This window comes from Melanostigma gelatinosum (genome assembly GCF_949748355.1).
Source record: "Melanostigma gelatinosum genome assembly, chromosome: 2".
NCBI classification, from domain to species: Eukaryota; Metazoa; Chordata; class Actinopteri; order Perciformes; family Zoarcidae; genus Melanostigma; species Melanostigma gelatinosum.
Window position 1 is genome coordinate 13,023,284 of NC_136635.1, and position 21,881 is coordinate 13,045,164.

The 21,881-nt window shown below is 41.5% G+C and overlaps 1 protein-coding gene across 9 annotated transcripts; it reads left to right on the plus strand.

Annotated features, from left to right (window-relative positions):
* Positions 1-1,240: 1,240 nt before the first annotated feature.
* On the plus strand, positions 1,241-14,182 carry kif7 (kinesin family member 7). 9 transcript variants are annotated; one of them, XM_079286809.1, is made up of 20 exons: positions 1,241-1,371; positions 3,433-3,563; positions 3,808-4,210; positions 4,399-4,596; positions 4,733-5,132; positions 5,225-5,572; positions 6,237-6,429; positions 6,540-6,692; positions 6,867-7,025; positions 7,309-7,460; positions 7,565-7,683; positions 8,605-8,760; positions 8,846-9,051; positions 9,314-9,511; positions 9,944-10,345; positions 10,425-10,640; positions 11,425-11,631; positions 11,904-12,102; positions 12,341-12,502; positions 13,484-14,182. In XM_079286809.1, the coding sequence occupies exons 3-20, from the start codon at positions 3,880-3,882 to the stop codon at positions 13,852-13,854; spliced, it is 4,170 nt and encodes a 1,389-aa protein (XP_079142935.1). In that variant the 5' UTR covers positions 1,241-1,371; positions 3,433-3,563; positions 3,808-3,879; the 3' UTR covers positions 13,855-14,182. The 9 variants fall into 9 exon arrangements, with proteins under 9 accessions (XP_079142935.1, XP_079142936.1, XP_079142937.1 ...); XM_079286810.1 differs by lacking the exon at positions 3,433-3,563 and having other exon boundaries at positions 1,328-1,371; positions 9,944-10,069; positions 10,169-10,345; XM_079286811.1 differs by lacking the exon at positions 3,433-3,563 and having other exon boundaries at positions 1,328-1,371; positions 6,237-6,417; positions 9,944-10,069; positions 10,169-10,345.
* The last annotated feature ends 7,699 nt before the right edge of the window (positions 14,183-21,881 follow it).

A 21,881-nucleotide genomic window follows, 5' to 3' on the forward strand; every position in this document is an offset into this window, starting at 1 on the left:
ATACCATGCACACCATAAGGTTGAATGTCTATGACTCAATGTGTAACAATGTCAGAACTGTTTGTGTGCCGTAACTGGATGTGTACACTGTGGATAATAGTGTCGGTGCTGTCCTAAGGTCACATGCAGCCTTTATCTAGTGGCAGAAGTAGTCTACAAAATACTGGAATAACTGTGGTGCTGCAATAGCGGTCCAGCTGCCTTTTATTCACTAGGTACTAGACATTGAGCCCTCTGGGGTGACCATGTTTCTACTACGGTCAGTTTGGTTTGGAGCACAGATGATGCCAAATCTTCTCCCATTTCGAAGGTGTTACTGGTGGTCCTGAGAATACTGTGTTCAATCTTGCTCTGCATTTAATACGACTCAGATATATGTTAGTTTTATAGTTATTTAATACACTTTGGTATTATGACATAATTCCCAGTAGTCATGTGTTAAATTCTGCAGCTATAAATCACTATTTTTCATAGCAGACTGAACTGGAAGGCCAACATCAACGCTGTGTACAAGAAGGGGATGAGTCTCCTCTTTTTCTTGGGGAAACTTAGATTCTTCAACGTGTGCAGCAGGATGTTGGAGATGTTCTGCAGTCTGTTGTGGCCAGTGCACTTCACTTCGCCGTAGTCTGCTGGGGGAGCAGCATTGGAGCCGGAGACACCAACAGACTTAATCAACTGATTAAGAAGGCCGGCTCCATCATTGGCTGCAAACAAGACTATCTGGAACAGGTGGTGGAGAGGAGGACACTGAAGAAACTCCATATTGGATAACCCGGACCACCCTCTCCACCAGCTATACTGCAGGGACAGCGGAGCACTTTCTCCAACAGACTGATCCCGCTCCGCTGTCACAAGGACAGATATCTGCTATTAGACTCTATAATAAATCACTTCTGGCCAGATCATCCTTCACATAAGGACACACCGCTACACTGTTGTCGTTTGCTGTTGGTTGATCTTTGCGCTACTGTTTTTTTTTACCTTGGTTCATTTAACACTATCCTATTTCATTGTATATACTGTGTATTTTTGTTATTCTTATGTTCTTATATTTAATATGTTCTACTCTGTTATTTTATTGTATATATTGTGCATTTTTCATACTTAATATTTCTACTCTGTTACTTCCTTTGCTGAAGTATATCTTTGCTGCTGTACAAATTTCCCCCTGGGGATGAATAAAGTATATATCTATCTTTACCTCTGAGATTGGGCCCTCTGAGCCGTGATGGTTTCTAGAGATCACACCCAAAAGTCAGCCCAAACTTTGGGGCTCCTCCCCCTGCTCTGCCTGCCCCTCAACTTCCACACTCCATGAAAAAAAAACTCCAGTGTTATCCTCAATCCATGGTGCAACTTCTGCCAAATGTAAGTAAGTTGTTCTAACTGTCAGCGGTAAGGAGACCGTACCCGATCAATGCACCCAGTGTAACGTGAGCCATCGCTCACGCGATAGTGTTCCCGAGTAGCGGCTCGAGACAACGATGTCCAGCCTCATCCTCATGTTTTGATTTTGTTGTTCGGACTGCTGGCTAACGTGCTAACTTTAGCTTAGCTAAAGTGTTACCAACAGGCGAGCAAACTAGCCTGTGAGCTTTAGGGATGCTTATTGTTGTGGAATATTTAAGAAAAGCCGACATGTGTGTGTTTTTTAATGGATAACGGTAACGGTACCCTAACTACCTCACGTATTTACTTTGTTAAACAGTGGTAACGGTTAGCTAACGTCAACTTGCTAACATGGTCAAAATAAGTTACCTTTAGTTACTTTATTGTGGACCACTGTTCTATTGTGTCGATAACGATGACGTTAGCCTGTTAACGTGAATCTAAGTGAGGTTCGTCAAAGTTAATCAGCCTTACTAAAGAATAAGGATTTACATCTATGTTGTCCCACATTACTGCAGTAACGGTCGCGTTAAAGAAAGAAATAGTCACAACTCATACTAACATTTTTAGTCACTAGCTATATGTTAGCATTGGCTGTTTTTGTATACGTTATCTAATCGTACCAAAGTTAGTGAGTAAGGGTCTGTATGGAGTGGTCTCGTGTGACGTCACAGTTTAGCTGTCGGCCATGTTGGAGTACATGTTGGAGTACACACAGCCACTGGCATGCACGGCTGAGTCGCATAACCTATCGGTGGTGAACTTTTGTGCTGTCTTTGGTTGTGGCAGCAGAGCTGATAGAGACAAGAAATCATTCTTTGGTTTGCCAGCGGTCATTACACATCAAGGAAATGACACGAAGGAGCTATCCAAGCGACGTCGCCAGAAATGGCTGTCGCGCATCTCTCGGGATATAAAGGAATCGAATTTGGCGTACACTAGAGTATGTGCGGATCACTTTATAAGTGGTCAGTGATTTTATTTGCAAATTCGTTTGTGAACAGTATTTAATAAAGGAAATATAAATTAAACATGGACATGAGAAGGTTACCGAAGCTTCATCGGCCCGTGACAGCAGTCGGTACCAGAGACGTGTCGAGCGTGTACAACAGGCGAAACACAGAGATGCAGCCTCAGCATTGCTTGATATGAGTTTAACGTCGGATCATGTATATATATATATGTGTATATATATATATATGTGTGGGGGGGGGGATGAAGTTAGGAGTTAGTTGAAAGTGAATTCCTACACACACGCACACAATGACATGCACGTACAATGTAAACAAACACACGTGTCTGTTTGCGCTGAGTAAACATTGAATATTGCTAAATATCGGACCAGATCTGTATATATTTACTCTTCCAATGACGAGATGAGAATTCTCGACGACCGTTGCTTTGACGTCTCGGACCCATCCACTGACAAACTGATTATAAGCGTCGAGCCCTTTGTAGCACTCCAACTCGTCTTTCGTGTAAGGACTCGGGGTGTTCACGAGATACGTGTAGATGTTGGCGTAGTTTACCGATGGAAGATAAGTAGGATCGGCACTGAAACGATCTGCACTCATCGTATAAGGATCCAAGTTACCAATAACCTTCAATTTGGCAAGGTAGCGAACCTTTGATGCACTATCCAGTGATTCAAAGTATGGTATTTTCGCCGCACTTCCTTGTTTACTCGCCGCCATGGAGGATCTGTATGTACTCCAACATGGCCGACCGACCTCGTAACTAAGGAGATCGTGACGTCAGTGAGACCACTCCATAGGTGTAGATGGCTCGCCCAGGACGGGACTGGCCCATCCAGGTCCAGGTCTTCGCTAAATAAACGCAGTGCCAGCTCTGTAAATAGTATCCAAACTAAGATGTGTCTTATGCCTCATAACTATTCTTCAGTTATTTTCCAATTAAATGTTTTTGATACAAAGCAGCTGCAGAGTGTGTTGAGTTTGCATTAACATGATAAACACTCACACACTTGCATTTTGACAGCCGTCCACTTGCTTTGTGCTTTGCTTTGCTTTTTTTTTTAAGGTTAAAGAGAAACACAGCCAACTTGCCGTAAGTGTAAATATGCATGCAAAAATCCCTTTGAAGTGTAAACGTGCTGAACTGAGAGAGACAATGGTACAATGTACACTCAAGGCAGGACAATTTCAACGTGAGTAAGTACCTTGATTAGTCAGGTATTTAATTTGCTTGATAATCAGACATTCCATTCTGGTTATTCTTTCTACCAACAGTTTCTACTTTTAAGAATAGTTACTACATCACAAATATAATGTATATTGGTTGAATTAGTAAAGGATATGCATACAACCTTCTGCTGGAGGTTAAAGTGTGTTGTACAATATGGTTTTATGGCAAGAATTGTTGCATTATTGAAAAAAAACCTTCTATCCGCTCTAGTGGCCCAAGGATGATTCATACGTAGCAGAGGATCCCAGAGGATCCCAGAGGAGCTCCAGCGGTGCAGTGGAAATGTCTCCCAAAGTGCCCAGTGGTCAAAGCCGAGGGGATTATTCTGCAGTGCAAGTTGCTGTTCGAGTGCGTCCCCTGGTGCCTAAAGAGCTTCTTCACTGCCACGAGAGCTGTATCACTGTGGACTCGGAGCTGTGTCGAGTTACTCTGGGCCACGGCCGACACTTTCTTTGCGACTACCTATTTGAAGAAACCTGCTGTCAAGAGGAGGTTTATTCATCGTCTGTCCAGCCACTCATAGATGCTTTCTTTCAAGGTTTCAATGCCACAGTCTTTGCCTATGGGCAGACGGGCTCAGGCAAGACTTACACCATTGGAGAAGCTAATATTTGTAAGTTATTTCTTTATCCTTTTTTTCTATTGTTCGCTTAATTTGTTTTCACCTCAGTTTATCCTGTATTAAACTTAGTTTAAATTAGTTTAAGCTTGTAAAACAAAGTAAACTGTGCTCTAATCAAGTTCTACCATGGCAAGACAGTTGCATTAAGTTGTGTGCGTGTGTTTTAATTGTGTTTGAAGGTTCCTTTAGAGATGAGGAGCAGGGTATCATCCCCAGGGCTGTTGCAGATGTCTTCAAGCTGCTGGATGAAAACGACCTGACAGACTTCTCTGTCCGAGTGTCCTATCTGGAGGTTTACAAAGAGGAGTTCAAGGACTTACTGGAGGTGGAGACAGCCAGCAAAGACATCCACATCAGGGAGGATAAAGGCAACATTGGTATAGAATAGGCAGCTTAATTTGTCTTTAAGCGTGCCTTTGTGGTTGTGATATGAAATGTTATGCAGCATTGTACTTAAGTGCTTTGTGTATGTATTAATCTGTGTTTTATGTTTTTCTCTCTGTGTCTTTGTAGTTTTGTTTGGCGTAAAGGAGTGCGAAGTGGAGGGTCTTGATGAGGTGTTGAGTTTACTAGAGTCAGGAAACACAGCCAGGCACACTGGTGCGACCCAGATGAATCTAAACTCCAGCCGGTCACACACCATTTTTACCCTGTATATGGACCAGCGCCGGGGAAGCTCTCGCCTCTATGGGACCGCTACAAATTCTGGACCACAAATGTTGTCTTCCAAGTTCCACTTTGTTGACCTCGCGGGGTCAGAGCGCATCTTAAAGACGGGGAACACTGGAGAGAGACTGAAAGAGAGCATCCAAATTAACAGTGGTCTTTTGGCTCTGGGGAATGTTATAGGGGCACTGGGGGACCCGAAGAGGAAAGGCTCTCATATACCATACAGAGATTCTAAAATCACAAGGTACTTTTTAATACGTTTTAGCATCCCACTCTAACAGAAACGGTTGTGAAATGTCTCTTTGGTTTAATTCATGTAATCCTTGTTTCACCTAGGATACTAAAAGACTCTTTGGGAGGAAATTCAAAAACTCTGATGATTGCCTGCATCAGCCCATCTTCCTCAGACTTTGATGAGAGCCTGAATACACTAAACTACGCCACAAGGGCCAGAAACATTCAAAACCGGGCAACGGTCAATTGCAAGCGTGAGCCGGATCGGGTGGAGGGGCTGGAGCAACAAATCAAGGCCCTTCGCAGAGCCCTCGAAAACCGGCAGCGTTCAGAGACCCGCATCATCTCTCACGCCGATCCAAACAGGAGACCTCGACTTGGCGAGGGAGAGATCAGCAGACTGCAAGCCCAGAGCGCCCACTATAGGACGTGCACAGACACGGCTTACAGGTTAAAGCACAGTGATTGATCAAGTTCAATGTAGTCAGGGTTTTGACTGCTAGTTACTATCTTAGTATGGATTCTGCATGGCTTTGACCATTGACTGGTGGGTGACTGTGTATATTTTATATTTAAAAGCCTTGCACAAGGTCATGATATAAAACTAAATTCAGGATATTAAATGATGGTCGATTGTGTTCTATTTTGTGCCATACAGACCAGGCATCTTTCCTCCTGACTATTGTTAATCATTTTGTTCATTCAAACCACCGCCATAATATGAACTATCCTAATTCCACTTGAGCCACATTAAATCCAGTTGCTAGTGTACATTTGATAAATTTCACTCCTGTGTATTTTAGAGACAAACAATTTGACAGTTTTTGATTGAGTGCAGCTCACTGCTGAAAAGAAGTCAATTGCTGGAGACATGTTTTTGCGTTAACACTGGCTTGTTAGCTTTAGGAGCTGAAAGAGATACATGACACACTGGTAGAAAAGTGGAGTTTGTTGGCATGAAGCTATAGGCGCTATCATCTTTCTCAGGCTTCACTCAGTGGGGTGTGTATCAGGTCTCTAATCCTGAGATGTGTATTTGGCTTCATTTTCATACATTTAGATTTAAGAAGTATGAGTGCTTCCTTCATTCAAATGTTGTATTAATATATCCCAGGTTTCTGCGGGAGCTGCAGAGTGAAGGGGCTCTGACTGCAGAGCAGAGTCTGAGAGTGAAGGAGTGGCTGTGCTCCGTGGAGGAGGAGCGCAGTGGACTGACCACCGCCTCAGGACCAGACAGTGGCATCGAAAACAGCTCCACTGAAGACAGTGTTGCATTAAGGAGAGGAAGACCTTCTGTGAGGAACCGGGTTTGTCTCTTTCACACTCCCAAGGAAATGTAAAAAAAAATGTTTTAGTCAGAACTTTTGGTATCCAGCACGGATACGTTTATGAATGTGTTAAAAAAACTATTCCCCAGGATCCAGAGGCTGCGGAGGAGAGGTGGAGCAATGAGCATGGAGAGAAAGAGGACAGTATTGTCCTGCTTCAGGCACAGATCCAGCGACTGGAGGGAGAGAACACAGACTTTTTAGCAGCTCTGGAGGACGCTATGGAGCAATACAAGCAGCAAGTGAGATGCAATTTTAACACTGTTTTTCCATTAGTGCAGTGTTTCACAGTTTAATCGTGGCATGCCACATTCATGGGTCACCATCATAATATACAGATTTTCAACATGCTGTAACTCAGTTCCTTCGTTTCCTCCGCTGATGAAGTTACTTTGATTACTTTTCTTCTTCCTCAGAGTGATAAGCTGCAGGAACAACAGGACTTGATAGTAGAGCTGCAGTGTCTGCTGTCTACTCCAGGGCTCATGGGCCTGGGCCTTAACTCGAGGCCGCGGCCGCACACGGCTCCCATAAGCTCCGTGCAACACAGTCAGAATGGAGGCACATACAGACAGGTAACCAACCAGCACGGGTCGTGTTTCAGCCTCTGGTGTTTTGTGGATTCAAAAGTTTAAAATGTGGTAAGAAATGGAGAGGCATGCTCATCAATGGGGTGAGCCTATACCAAAGTTTAAGGTACCAGATTACCATCTTATTGAAAAAAAAAAAAAAAAAAGATGCACAATTAGTTTTAGCTTGTTTTAACTATACTCTTTAGACTGATCCAAATGAATGAAACAGTTTACCAGGTAATGTTGTAGCTTACTCGTTTGTAGATCTGTGAGTTCATGTGTGTAGTTACAGGTCAGTCCAGTGAGCAGTCTTGGTAATATCCTTTGTGGGGATCAGGATGGTAGCCTCTATGAGGAGCAGGAGATCCCAGGAGGTGCAGACATGCAAGACACGGAAGAAGAGGGCAGTCAGTCCAACCTCAGCCAGGAGAGACGCAAGTACGCTGTGTTTATAGAACTCATAGCTTGCACGATTTATATTGAGTGTTTATGATATTCATATTGCACACATAACGATGAAATGTATATAATGATTCTGTCAGACAGGTGAACCTGACCTGGACCAAGGGGGACATGCTATCAGGCAGACTAGCAATTGGTGGTAGAGGACTCGTATCTCTGCCTGAGCCAGACCGGCACCTCTGTTTAGCCAGAAAAGCATGTAAGTGTACGCTGTCCCTATGTGTTAGCAATGTATGTGGTATTGACTGGTGAGGCATGTTAAATTACAGGATCCGGTGGATTTCCGCTGTTTGTGTTCCTGCTATTGAAATCATTCATGTATTAGTCTAATTTGCTATTTTATTTACATGTTCTGTCATTGAGAGAACTTTCACATAGCTTTTGTAGTTGCACAGAAAAGACATGCTTGAAGTCTTTTAGAAGCCTTTTTCATCCCTCGTGTGGTTCACGTGTGTTTGTGGAGAGTTTCTTCAGTGTTGGCCTCAGATGTTTAGTGAACTGAACGTCTCTATTGACAAGTACATTTAGGAGACACCAGCCACATATGAGATGACAATTAATGTAGCTTTTTTATTGTGTTTTAGTTCCTTTCACAATCAGATGTTGCATGTTGTCCTGATAGAATCAGAGTAACTTCAGGGTTTGAAATACTTTCTGTTAAAATTTTTCTAAATTCTGTGTTTTATGATTTCAAGAATTCATAATAAAATAATTAAAATGTAATTTAATATCGATGAATTAGATGTAACACGACATTGCACTATTTATAGATCCTGACTGGTCAGATATTAAGCCTGCTAGGTGATGCATCTGCGAGCTTCTCAGCTCTGAGCTGGGGCATTTATCGGGAAGCTCTGGTCATTTCAGACAGAGGGCCTCTTTGACATAGGAACCTACTTTTGTTGCCTGGTTTTAGTGTCTACTCCGGTCCACGGGTCACATCACACCCAATTTATGACCATATGGAGGACAAGAGTTTAACAGGGACTACTGATCTGTGTTGTTGCTAAGGGAAGAGCACACACGAGGGCTTGTACCTTTGCGGTTGCCTTGAAGCTCTGTTACCTTCCTCATGGTACCACCCTGCTGACCGCCTGTGTATTCTCTCCAATCTCTGTAGCCAACTCCAGTAGTGGGGAGACATCTGTGCGTGACAGTCTGAAAGGTTTTGAGGGTGTTTCAGAGTTGGGACTTCTTCAGGCACAGCAGAAGATCAGGGAGCTGTCTCTCACCATCCGCATGAAGGAAGAACTCATCAAGGAGCTGGTCAAGACGGGTACCAGTTTTGATCTCCTTAGCTGCATCTTTTCTAAATAGAGGTTCTCTTTTATTATTTGATGAATTGTTTGTGGTTTCTTTAGGTAAGGATGCCCAGGCCCTGAACAGGCAATACAGCCACAAGATCACAGCTCTGGAGAGTGAAGCCGTGCAGGCTCGACAGGAGCTGCAGGAGGCCCAACGGCAGCTGCAGGATCTAGAGAGACAAGAGAGAGAAATCAGCACGACGGACAAAACCAGAGCACAGGAATGTCGCAGGAAGATCGCTGCTGCTCAGAGCAAAGTTCAGGTTTGACTGCTACGCCTCTGTATTTATGCCTAACAACACGTAACGACAGACAACTAGATTTAGTGATGCTGAATTTTGTGGCATCTCAAAGAATATTTTTGAGCAGCTACGGTACTATTTAAAATAATCTCCCATGTCCTTTCCCTGATGTGTAATTAGCAACAACACACTGTACTATTCTTTATTTAGATTATGATACACATAACCGTAGACCTGTACTTTTACATGTTTAAAAATGAAAATATGTTTGGTTTCGTCCCAGGTTCTCAGTCAGCGTCAGAGGGATACAGCTCGTCTCGCTAACCTTCCTGCTCAGAGCGAGCGTCGCGTGCTAGAGTTGGAGCGAAGTGTTCAGAGTATGAGGCAGCAGCAGGAGCAGCTGCAACGGCGGCTGCGCCAGGAAAGTCAGCAGAAACGACGTCTGGAGAGCGAAATGCAAAGAAGAAGTCACAGAGTCAAGGTGCTGATATGATTTTAACACGGGGCAGAAACTAAATCTCCTGCAGCAGTGAAAGATTGAAACTTTTAAAGTACGGATGACATAACCCTAGTGGCACACCTGACTGGCACCAATGCTGCGTAAAGGCAGTAAGCAACCTGGTCTGGACATTTTGGGAAAGCTCTCTCAAGCTCAATATCAGGCCAGGGAGGTGTGCTGAAGAAGTTCAGGACTTTTAATACTATCAGGACATTTCACAATCTTTCCGATTGCCTGATGAAAACATGTAATATTACCACTACCAATCAGAAGTCCAAATGTCTGGCAATGGCTTGAAGTAAAACGTATCGCTTTACTGTATGAGGGCGAAATGCATTCATTTCTTTACGGCAGAGATATATTTGTTCAATACTAATCCTTTAATTTGCCTTTTATCTTCCAACCCTTCTGTAGGAACTCGAGATAAAGAATGAGCAGCAGCAAAAGATTCTGAGAATAAAGACGGAGGAGGTCGCTGCCTTCCAGAGGCAGAGACGCAGCGGCAGTAATGGCTCTGTCATCTCTTTAGAAGAACAACAGGTGGGACGAGAATCTCAAGGAGATTATATTATATGTGTTTCTGTGTCTATATTTAAGCATGATGAGTGGGCTTTTTGTGTCTCGACTCCCTGTGAGCAGAAGATAGAGGAACAAAAACGCTGGCTGGATGAGGAAATGGAGCGGGTACTGGACCAGAGGAAAGAACTGGAAGATCTGGAAGGAGAGCTCACTAAACGAGAGAAAATCCTGGCCAAGAAAGAAGCCCTGCTTCAGGAACGCAGTGAACTGGAGACCAAGAGGCTCCGCTCCAGTCAGGTAGTAACCACGAACGACTCCTTGCAGTGACACGGGCAACTGGCAAATGCTAAAACATTTGTATTCGTCCTCCCTCCAGGCCTTGAGTAAGAACCTGTTGGTGCTTACGGGGCGCATTGAGTCCCTTGAGCAAGAGCTGAGTGAGAGGAATGGTCTTCTTCGCAGCAGCAGTGCTCAAGATTCACAGCAGATTCGCCAAGAGATCTCCAACCTCCGTCAAGAGAAAGATTCACTGCTGAAACAAAGAGTGGAGCTGGACGATAAGCTGCGGCAGGGAAGCCTGCTCTCGCCTGAGGTCAGATATTACTCTTGGGTTCAAGCTAGGCTTGGTCGGTATTATAGTCACAGTTGACCAGGGTATTTAGACATCCTTACGGTATTATTAATACCGTCGTGACTACATACTCTCCGTTTTGTATTGTAGTGCACAGCACACGCCACCAGAGGCGGTCACTGTGGTGTAACAGGCAGCTGAGCTCAGAAAGATGGCAACTGGTTTGTTTTCGTCAGTTTAGCCAGTTTAAAGCCACATGATTGTATTCAACTGCCAGTCTGCCACCAACAACCACATTTCCCCTCCGTTCAGCCCTCTGATGTGCCTACATACTGTGTGTGTGGGGTGACATTAGCAAATATGAAGTTATCAGTCCTGTGGTCGTAGCAGTGCAATTGCCGAAAGGCTCTCTAGCTTGCGCACGATCATAGAACATGAGGATGATTGATTTGTTTCACTGAGGCATCTGCAGTGATGGTAGAGAAACATAAATCTGCCATTATTGAAAAGAATATTTAATAAAATACCATACAAAATGCTTTCCATTTGAGAATATTCTATTGTATATCAGCCACCATCCATTCAAGTGTACCCAAAACGTTAAGTCAGCATATTTTCAATCGTGTGGCAGAGTAAGTAAGAGATGTTTCTGTGCAGAAAACCTGAATTAACTAAGTCACATGGCAGTTATAGTAGTATAGCAGTAACGAAGTCTCACTGGAAGCTGTGATATTACCTGTTTGTGACTGAATGTTCACATCCTCATTAAGTCCATCTATTCCCTCCCTCCCTCTCACACTTGTAGGAGGAGCGGACAGTTTTCCAGTTGGACGAGGCTATCGAGGCTCTGGATGCAGCTATTGAATACAAGAATGAGGCCATCACTCAGAGACAGAGGCAGCTGAGGGCGTCTGCCAGTATGCTCTCCCAGTGGGAGATGAATCTTATGGACAAACTCAGTTACCTGTCTGCCTCTGAGACCAGAGCTCTGCTGTGCAAGTACTTTGACAAGGTCTGTGCAATGCTCAACATTCAGCTGTTTTTTTACCATGTTCTCACCTACTTCAGCATTGCAAAATGTATTCATTGGCTTTTTTATTTTTATTTTTTTAAACAAGTTGTCTAGTTGGTTACACTACACTGATGCAATCTAAACATCAATAACATTAAACGACCAATTGGAATGGAAACGCTTGTTCACTCTTTCATTAAAAAAAGCTGAGCGAGGTGTCGGACCTCATGACTCTTTATGTCGGAACTCATCAGTGTTGATGCTTCCTGCAGGTGGTGACTCTGCGTGAGGAGGAGCGTAAGCTACAGCTTGCGCTGGCTGAGTTGGAAATGCAACTGGATGAGCAGCAGAAGCTGGTGCAGTGGCTGGAGAACGCCCTTGACCGCACACAACTCGACACAGATCGCCGGCTCACACAACAGCAGAAGGAACATGAGAGGAGTGTGCAGCTCCTGCTGCAGCAGTGTCGAGGTGCAGAACTGTTTATCTCTTATCGCTCACTAAAAACAAGGTGTATATGTGGCTTGCACCACTTCAAATATATTATAAATCCCACACTCTTTGGTCTACACTGGATATAGTTTAGATTTAAGCTGTGAACCATTTTAGTTAGAATATCTTCTACATTTTATATATAAACAAGTTGCTGGATTATTTTCATAATCGTCTCATGAAAGTGATTCTCCTGGGTGTCCTTCCGCCTCCACAGAGCAAATAGACGAGGGCCTGGCAGGCAGGCAGCGGCAGTATGAAGGATGGATCCATAACCTCAGCAAGGAGCTGACCCACTACAAGACGGCACATCTGGAACTGAGCAACAAACTGAGGGAGCTCTGTGGTTCAGGCAGCCAGCCAAAAGACCTTGGTAAAGGTAGAAGTGTTATTGGATAAAAGTGTTATTTTAATATTCATGATTATCGTAATCATTATGTTCACAGCTTGGAGCAAGATGGCGTCAGATATTTACGTTATTAAGCCATACTTTGCTTCTTTTTGGCATTAAAAAATAACTTGAGTGCAAAAACTCTTCCACAAATCATCAGGTGATTCCATTTCATATAATCAGTCGTGTCTCTCAGATCCTTACATAGATTCTCAGCAACTACCATATCTCCATTCTTGGTCTATATGGCAGACAAAGGGGACAGATTCAGATGGTTTGTTTTGTCCAATAAACAGTTTAAATCCAAAAGATATAAGTTTCCAATCACATACGACTAAGGGAACCAGAATGTTCACATTTGAGAATTTGAAACCAGGGAAATTAATCTGTGTAATCAGTGAAACCTGGTATTAACTAGGCTGAAGATCGTAGTATGTATTATCACACTGCAGCCTCTCGCCTGCTCTGTGGATGAGCTCTCCTACTTCAACGTGCTATTAATATTGTAGCCGGTCAAGCTGGAGCTAATTCTAACTTAATCATTTATATACATTAATATTTGATTTAACTATTTATGAAACTTGTGAAACAATTTCAAGCTGAAGTAACTAAAGCTGTCAGATAAATCTTGTGAAGTACATCAAAATTGTACTTTAGTTACTTTCCACCAACGCGGTTTAGTTACAAACTTATATTTGCTCTGCCCCGGTTCATACCTGAATGTTTATTTATTTACACACAAGTGTACATCATCTGACATCCTATTTTTTTTTTTTGTTCAGATATTTAAGCCCTGAAATCTCCATCCCAACATTTGGTTTTATGTTCAATAAGCTTTGAGTAAACTGCAAGGAGTAGCACTCAAGTCTGTTGGGTAATTCTCACTATGAAGATGAATGTTTTCCGGCAACTCTAACTCTCCTTTTGACATGTGGTGTCTTTCCGTTGTGACATCTGATGGTAAACCAGCAGGCATTGGCAGCATGGAGAAGCTGACCCGCTGCCCTGAAGACAGTCCCGGAGGCAGGGGGACGGGCCAGTCTGACAAACCCTCCAGGTCCAGGGAGGAAATGCGCGAGCTGGTGAACACTCCTCTCCCGTCCACGTGGAGACGCTCCTCTCTCCCTACAGAGGAACCTGCTGTCATGGAGGAGTTGTGGCTTCAAGCAGCTGCGGAGGTTCCTGCTAACCGTGTAGTTCAAAGTGGCACGGGGTCCTGGGGTGGGCCGGCATCCCTGCCTGTAGTTAAGTCTCGCAGAGAGTCCCGCCGCTCCAGCCTCAACATCGGACCACTGACTTCAAACAATGCATTAATTGATGTGCGGAAGAATCCCGTCTGAACATAAATGTGTTGTGCTACTTAAGACCATTCACATAGATCTTTATTATGTTTCTGAAATATCGTTACACTAGCCCGCTTTAGTTTCTGTATTTTATTTTTTGTACTTGTATAAAGAAACAAATGTAATACACAAGAACACCTGCTGATTTCAATATGAAGCACTTTCAGTAAGGTAAAGCTTATGTATCCGTGTCATTGGTAGGTCTATGGTCTGCCAACCATGAAAGTCAACAAGGTAAATAACTTGCGTCATTACAAAATCATCCTCTCTAATCATGTAGCCTTTTTACCTTCTACAGTATTTCTACAGTATTTTATATTAAAATGTTTTTGCCACTCACTTTCATCTGGTGTGGTTTTTTTTCATGATCGATTTCTTCCACAACTTGAGAACCAAGAATCGGGAAATGATTCTTGACGTTTGTTCTGTAATCCTTTTTTTAAATCGATGGTCCGTTCCGATGTAGATGAGGCTTGAAAGCTGCTGTGACATGTCAGATTAGTGTACGTGTGGTGTTGGTTTAAATGCAGCCTCAGTGGGTCTTAATTTGTCACACAGTCTGTGTTTTTTTTAAACCATACTCTACTAATGGTTTATGACAGAATACATTCATCAACATCTGAAAAGGAAGCGTGGAAATTGGATTAAGTTCAGCCGACTTTGAGACGGTCACCGCTGAGACAAAACGCCACCAAACCGCCCTGTGGGAGGAGAGACGAGAAGGAAGCAACCGTAAGTTAAACCAGCGAGGACCAAAGGCTGCTCCACTACCCGGCCTCCTGCTGGCTGTCTGATGCCAGGTGACTGTTGAGCCCACATCTTCAGAGACCTGGCTCCATCGTTCATCACGGATCAAGCTGCACTTGGACGGGCGGTCAACAGGACGGAGCGCAGGACTCCAGAGGGACGAGAGGAGGTGGACTCTACGCCATAAAGCATGGTGCCCAAACACAGTCAAAGTTGATGGACAATGTTTTCCTCATTTTGAGTTTTTAATGTGAAGATGTCGGCCATATTATCTGCCCAGAGAATTGTTTTTGTTGCAGCTGTTTACATTCCTTGATGAAAATTCCAAAAATGTACAGGAATGTTTTTGTTTTGTTGTGATACAAATGGGCTACAACTGAATTTTGTTGTGCATCCCTGTGTTGCACAATGACAAATGATCCTTGAATACTTTTTTTGTTCTTTTCTAATGGAATATCATGGCGTTTTTATTACTTTTTTGACATACTATACTTTAACTTTTTTGTTTAACATAGACTTTACTTTATTTGATATGTCACTTTACTGTGACTTTTTAATGATTTTTTTAATATACTATACTAAGACTATCAGATGACTTTAACACACCACATTGTTGTTTTTTGTGTCTACTTTCAGCTTTTTTGGCATTAAATATCATGAAATACTATACTGTAACTTTTTAATGACTTTTTAAACATACTGTAGCATACTGCGACTTTTTTTACCTACTTTATTAGCTTTGGCTTTTTTACTTTTATGACATACTGTATTTTATGATTTATTTAACGTACTATACAATTATTTATTTTTTTACATAATATAACGTTACCTTTTTAACAGTATACTATGGTATTTTTATTACTTTTTTCGACATACTGTAATATGACTTTACTCAAAGGATGATTATTCCCCAAAAATAATCAAGACAAGCTTTTAGGTCTGTGTTTACATGGAGCTTCATTTGTTGCACCTTCTCAACAGCTCAATTCATCTGTCCTGTTACATACAAGTGGAAGACAAATCAGCCAGGACGAGACAGGATCTTTCTTTTAACAATCATCTCCCTACATGTGGAGTATAGAGTAAATCGATCTTGTGCGATAGGAGTGTGTAAACACCATCTGAGCAGGAGAGGGCAGTAGTGTGTAATATTGTTGTGCTCATCTCATGCACAGTCATTTTTGTTGTTGTCTTACTTTCCATGAACTGAAACTTGGATTCTTCATGAAATATTTGACCCTTTAAAAACAAACCGGATTAAGAGTTCAAGTGTTGTTGCTGATTTGGGGCAGATATACAGGAGTGAGCAATACAGTCATTCAATTGAGCTTCATGCAGATGAGGGAAATAATTACACAAATGGAAAAACGATTTTGGATTTATCGAATAAGTTGTAAATGCTTGTGGTGCTGGGGGATGGCTAAGCAGAGAATCAACGAGGTCCAAATCATTCCAGAAAGAGAGCAGCATTTTATTCTGGGACAGAGATTATCCAGTTTATCTGTGGGGAACGACTGGTTGCAGGACTCTGAACACCAACAGAGCAGGTGGGGTGCAGGGTATCTTGAAGTTGATTTGTGCCGTGTTCATCCTAAAAGAAAAGCTATTTAAGTGATAAGTGATTCAACTAAACCTGGATTGTTCTGAGCAACAAGCTTCCCTAATGCAGGAGGAAAAAGTTAATATCCTAAGAAGTTTTGAAATAATGAGTTGGACAGGGTAAAATGGAAGATTTCACCAACAAAACCATCGTTTATCATGGCCCATATAAAGCAATGCAATTGTGTCTGTTTAAATATGACTACTCTGCATAGAGCAAAGTCTGAGTGAGCTGATTAACTGTTTTGTATCTTGTGCCTAGACATGAGTACACACTTTTACACTAAGTCAGAGGTGACCTGATACACGTTTCTGGCACAGGGCTAAAATGCACATCAGTCAATAGTTGCTGGTGTCTTGAGCTGTAAGATGTTTATGAGCTAACTGAGAATAAACAACGAGTTATGGCTTAGAGACACACAACACTGAACCTAATTGTGCATTGTTGTCTGACACAGTGTCTTTTTTATTTTTCACTACCAAGGGAAGGAGGGCGGTCATACTTTTAAATTCTATATATAGTGGCTTTGAATATAAAGTTTAAGTATACATTTTTTAATTCTTCAATTAAATTAAATTCATTTTGTACAACCCAAAAATCACAGTTTGTCTCAGACGGCTTTAGAATCTGTACGACATCATGTGTCCCAGGACCCAGGCATCGGAACAGTATACCATCTTTGGAATCAAGGAAAATAACCCAAACTAAAACCACTTGAGCTATAGATAATGAAACATAGAATGAAAAGTATATTTCAATGGTGGACTGCAGTTCCTATTTGGTTCCTGTTCCACACAGAGTTAAAACAATGCAAGCTACATCTGAACATCGAACACACACACACACACACACGCACACGTGGGACCACATGCGATTGGTTATCAGCAACTTGGCGCGGGTGTGACGTCAGCGCAAAAGGAGGAGGTTGGCATTTAGAAATAAGGCAGAGAGGAGGTGAGAGCATATCACTGGAGGCTCCATCAGAGGACGCAGCGCAGCCTCAGGACCTCTCGGACCGAAGGAAGACACGCGCTACACACTGCAGATGAAAGGCCGGCCCGTCCCACATCTCTGCGCTCATTTGCTCGTGCACGGACCTGCAGAAAAAACCCTCCTGATCACGGATACAAACACGCAATTCAATGAGGATATCTCACCCAAAACCCACCGTGAAACCCAGCCTCGGCAGCGGGTGTGGGATTTATCGATCTGATCCACGCGCTCACCTGTTTGTCAGAGTGAGGCTGCACACAAAGTCAAGTGTCCTGCACATCTGGAGCCTGAACGATGCTACCGACCGTCCTCGTCACCACATGTGGATGTTTTAGTCTCCATGGACACAGGAGGCACGATGTGAAAGTGAGTCTTTTGGCTTCAGTCGTCCTGTTCATTGCAGCTACATGCATGTTTTTAATGAAGCCCAATGCATCTCAGTATCAGCATGCAGATGAATCGGCCTAGTGTTTGACATATTTTAAGACCAGGATAGTATAGACATTCTGCATTCATTTAACCGTGTTGTATTCAAGTCTAATGTTTCAAAAATGTTTCATAATCAAAGCCACAACCAACAGATAAAGTCATAGTGGGCTAGAATGTCTATTTCATGCATTAAAATCATACATGTCAATCTATATGATACTGTTTGATAAAGACATTAAGGTACTTATTCTAACAACGAAGCTTCAGGCCTGTTTAGCCATGAGCCACTCACAAACCCTCCAGTCGACTGAGTCAATATAGAGGCAACTTCAAAACCCATAGTGCGAGATGTATTAGCCTAATATGTCCTGTCAAACAACGTCTTCAGTATCTTGTCCTTCGAATATGTTGATTTATATAAGGCTATCATAATTGCAGTCATATCTGTGAGTGGTTTATTCTATACAAAGAAAGTGACGCTTGCTGTGAGTGCATTTACTCCCCAATTAAAACGACTGACGTCAGACGTACTGACTAAGAAAAGCGTGAGTTCATCACGAGGTTATTTTGAGTTAGGGTATATTATAATAATAATATGAGAATTCTAAGAATTACTGGTTATTTCAATTGTAACAAAATGTATTTGGATGGAATACAATATCATCTCAGTAACAGCATCATAATAATGTGATATGAATTGATATTATTGTAGCAGGGTTTGGTTTTAAAAAGGGAAGAGATTGATGACAAATGTCACATTCAATAAATTACAAGGCACAATCACTTAGAGGCATATGGCCCCTGAAAGTGTCCACAGCCCAAAGGTTTGTGATAGTATTGTTAAGCAAAGCTTTGATGAAGAAATATCATGCATGGAAATGTCAAAGGCCGGTTCCCTTCTCAGAACAAAGCAGGGGAAGGTTTCTTGAAGATTTGAAAAGTGTGGGAGACTGAAAACTAGAGATGCACATGTTGTGTTGTTTAAAAGTAGCAATGTAAAGTGCAATAAGAGCTGACAAAATGCTTGTCAACAGCCACATATACCCCACCTTTTTATAATTAGTTAGCTGTATTTGCCTAAAGTTTGAATTAATTACAGCTATCCCATACAGTCTGCATGTCCCTCTGTGACTGACAGAGGGATGAAGCATTTAAAAAACGCATGAAAAAGTTTGTTTCAGTTGGTAGAAATTTTAAGATTGAGGTATTTCAGGTTTTCTAAAATCAAAATTGCTATTGAAGCCCTTGCAGTGTTAAATGAAGCCTGTAATTAGACAAACATTAACTCCATTGTACCTTTCTTTGTTCCTAGGAAGCTTCAGACTTACCTTTTGCTGTTACAGCAAACAACGGATCCTGTTCCTGTCTTTGGTTATCTAGCTGTATGAGTGTTAATCCTCCATCATAAAGCTAGATAACCGAAAGTAGGAATGGCCCCCAAACCCTCAGCTTCCTGCGTTAATACACACAAAGAAAACACACATACAAGAGGACACCATGTATCTTCAGGTGGGTTATGAAACACGAAAGTTTTTTTAATCTGAAAATTTAAATAACTCACAATTGGAGCTGCAACAAATAGCTGATTAAGTTGAACAAAAGAGAAACAATCAGCGACTGTTTCAACTTATTCTTCATTCAAAAAATGTTCCCATTTCCAGCGTCTGATGCTTTTCCTGATCAAATGAGATAATAAATGGAGAATCTTTGAATTTTTGAAATAGTTTAAGGCATCATTGACTTCATTTTCTGACAATTTATACCATTTATTTGACAATTAAATATATATATAATTATTAGTTGCAGGCTAATTCATCAAACGTCAAAGGCTTAATATTTTAGTTTCTTAAACACTTATGTCCACATGTCCCTCTTAGTGATTTAATTAATTAATATCTCATTCCAATAAATGTAATTTGTTGGTTTCTTGTGAGTCTTTCAAATACCAATTATTAGTCCAGGTCCCACTTTGTCGAGGTGTCCCAAAGCCTCTGTTGAACAAACATCAGAACAATGAAATACACTAAACCAAGTTAACTCTGGCTCAGTGTTATTGCTTTGATAAACTCAAACACTTTAGCTTCAATAACTTCCATTATAAGTTTAAACATAGATATTATTCTTTTCACAATTGAAATTCTTAAAATTGCATTAAATCATAAATGCCTTTCCATAATTGTATCAAAACAGGTGTCCCTCTTTTGCTGCTTTTAACCACAGTGCACAATAGATTTATCATTTCTGATTGTAAACCAGAAGTCACATTTTAAACATCCAATATTTTCACTGTGAGAAAAAACAACACAGCTTCCCAAACCCCTGTCCTGCATTTATGCAATAAAATACAATATCAATTCCAAAAAGCTGGTCCAAACTGTGAAGCAAGGCAACAAAAGGAAAGAAAACACATCATTTCACTTTGAATGACACAGCATGTTTGAATGTCATTGCAGGCATTATTGGATGTACAGACACAGATTATGCAACAGTTATATATACTGCCAACAATTGTACAGCAGGTTTTAGAAATGCAAAGGAAATCTAAAAACATTTTCCTAAATCTACATCCCCATCGCTGTGGTCTTCTTGACTCTGAAAGAAAGGCCTGCGTCAGATATCGCAGGTCAGCCTCCTTCAGTGCCAAAACATCATGCTGTACATGGAAGCCATCTTGAGGGAGTCTCCCTGCTGCCTCTAAAATGGTTGTGCTGGCAGATAGCAGGGCGCTTAATTGGTCCATCGTTAGCTGTCTATCAGCTCCCTAATCAGCGCTGTCTTTACGCCTTCCTGTCCTTTACAACACGTCTCCTCTGTGGTGTGATCTCACTGAGAGATGTAGCGTATTAGTGAGGTCACGTTACTGAACCCTTTTAAAGGCCAATCAATGAATCACTGTACATCTAACTGCTACTGTGACTGAACAGTGAATTAAACAATCAGTGGTTTGGATGTAGACAATCTCATGACATTTGATTTCATTAAAGCAGCTGCTGCACACCATTAAAGCAGCTGCTGCACACCTGATACCTCTAGGATCTAATGTCACAAGTGGGGAAATGATAATTCTAATTAGTCAAATGTAGAGAGACAACAAACTGAAGCAAACCTAAACTTTGATAAGCAAGTACTGTTCTTATCAAAAAGTACCTGATTCAAATTCTGCAAGTTAAAGTAATTGTTGCTTGTAATGGAAAGCATGATATGTTCAAAATAAATTAAATTAAAAACATTCACAGATATCTAATTTCATATGTGTTATTTTCCAAAGTCTGGACATGTTAAGGTGATTAAAAACTGTTAAAAGCAGTCACCTGTCAGATCCAATGTGACTGTATCCTCCTTATGCCAGACCCACATACAAATATCAGAAAAGATATCTCAATCAATGAATTTATCAGAAAGGAAAAAGTATACAAATTAAAAAAACAAGTAAAAACACTTAACAAGATGTTTTTGTGTGTTGTTTGTGTTTATTTAGTCATTACAAAATACACATATTTCAAAGGAATGCTCCAAAATGTTGTAATATTCCATTTCCAGAAATTATTTGATAATAATTATTTTAAATATATATATAGATGAACAAGTCTTATTAGGCCTTGAATAAGGCCCTCATTCAAAACGTCATCCTGATTACCCTTATTTCTTGTCAGAGACTCACAGGCCTTTAGTCTGTAAATATGCTTTGGTAAAATCTTATGCAGATCCTGGATAAGATTAATTAATGTAGACTATTAATTAGTATTAGTCTTTGTACGTGTAGTGGGTACAGAACCTCGAATTTGTCCAATGAACATGGAAATACATATTTTCCAACAACAATCTCGATCACAGCGCCGGGGTGATGAGTAACACAATGGTGGGAGCAGTGCTACTTGTTTTCGTTAACGAATCAATAAACATTAACTACAGTAAAGAAGTCAAACTGGAGAAGGAGGCCTATGTTTTCAATAAGCATTGGGCACTTTTTCCGAAAATACCTTATTAATGGCTGATTAATAATGATATGTAATGGAGAGAAAAACAAAAGCAACGTTCCCTCCTTAACCTCCACTTCAAACATCTCTCCGTTTGTCTCTACTCTACAAGCACCGCTCTGCGGGCTCAATTGTGTCAGGTGGACTCATACTGTTCAATACAATTACATTTGTATCGTCAAAAATACTTACAGAGCGGTGTGTGTTATCCGCAGTGTTGAGACAGTGAGAAGCTCACACAGGACAATGCGCTGCAAACATAAACGCCTCTTGCAGAA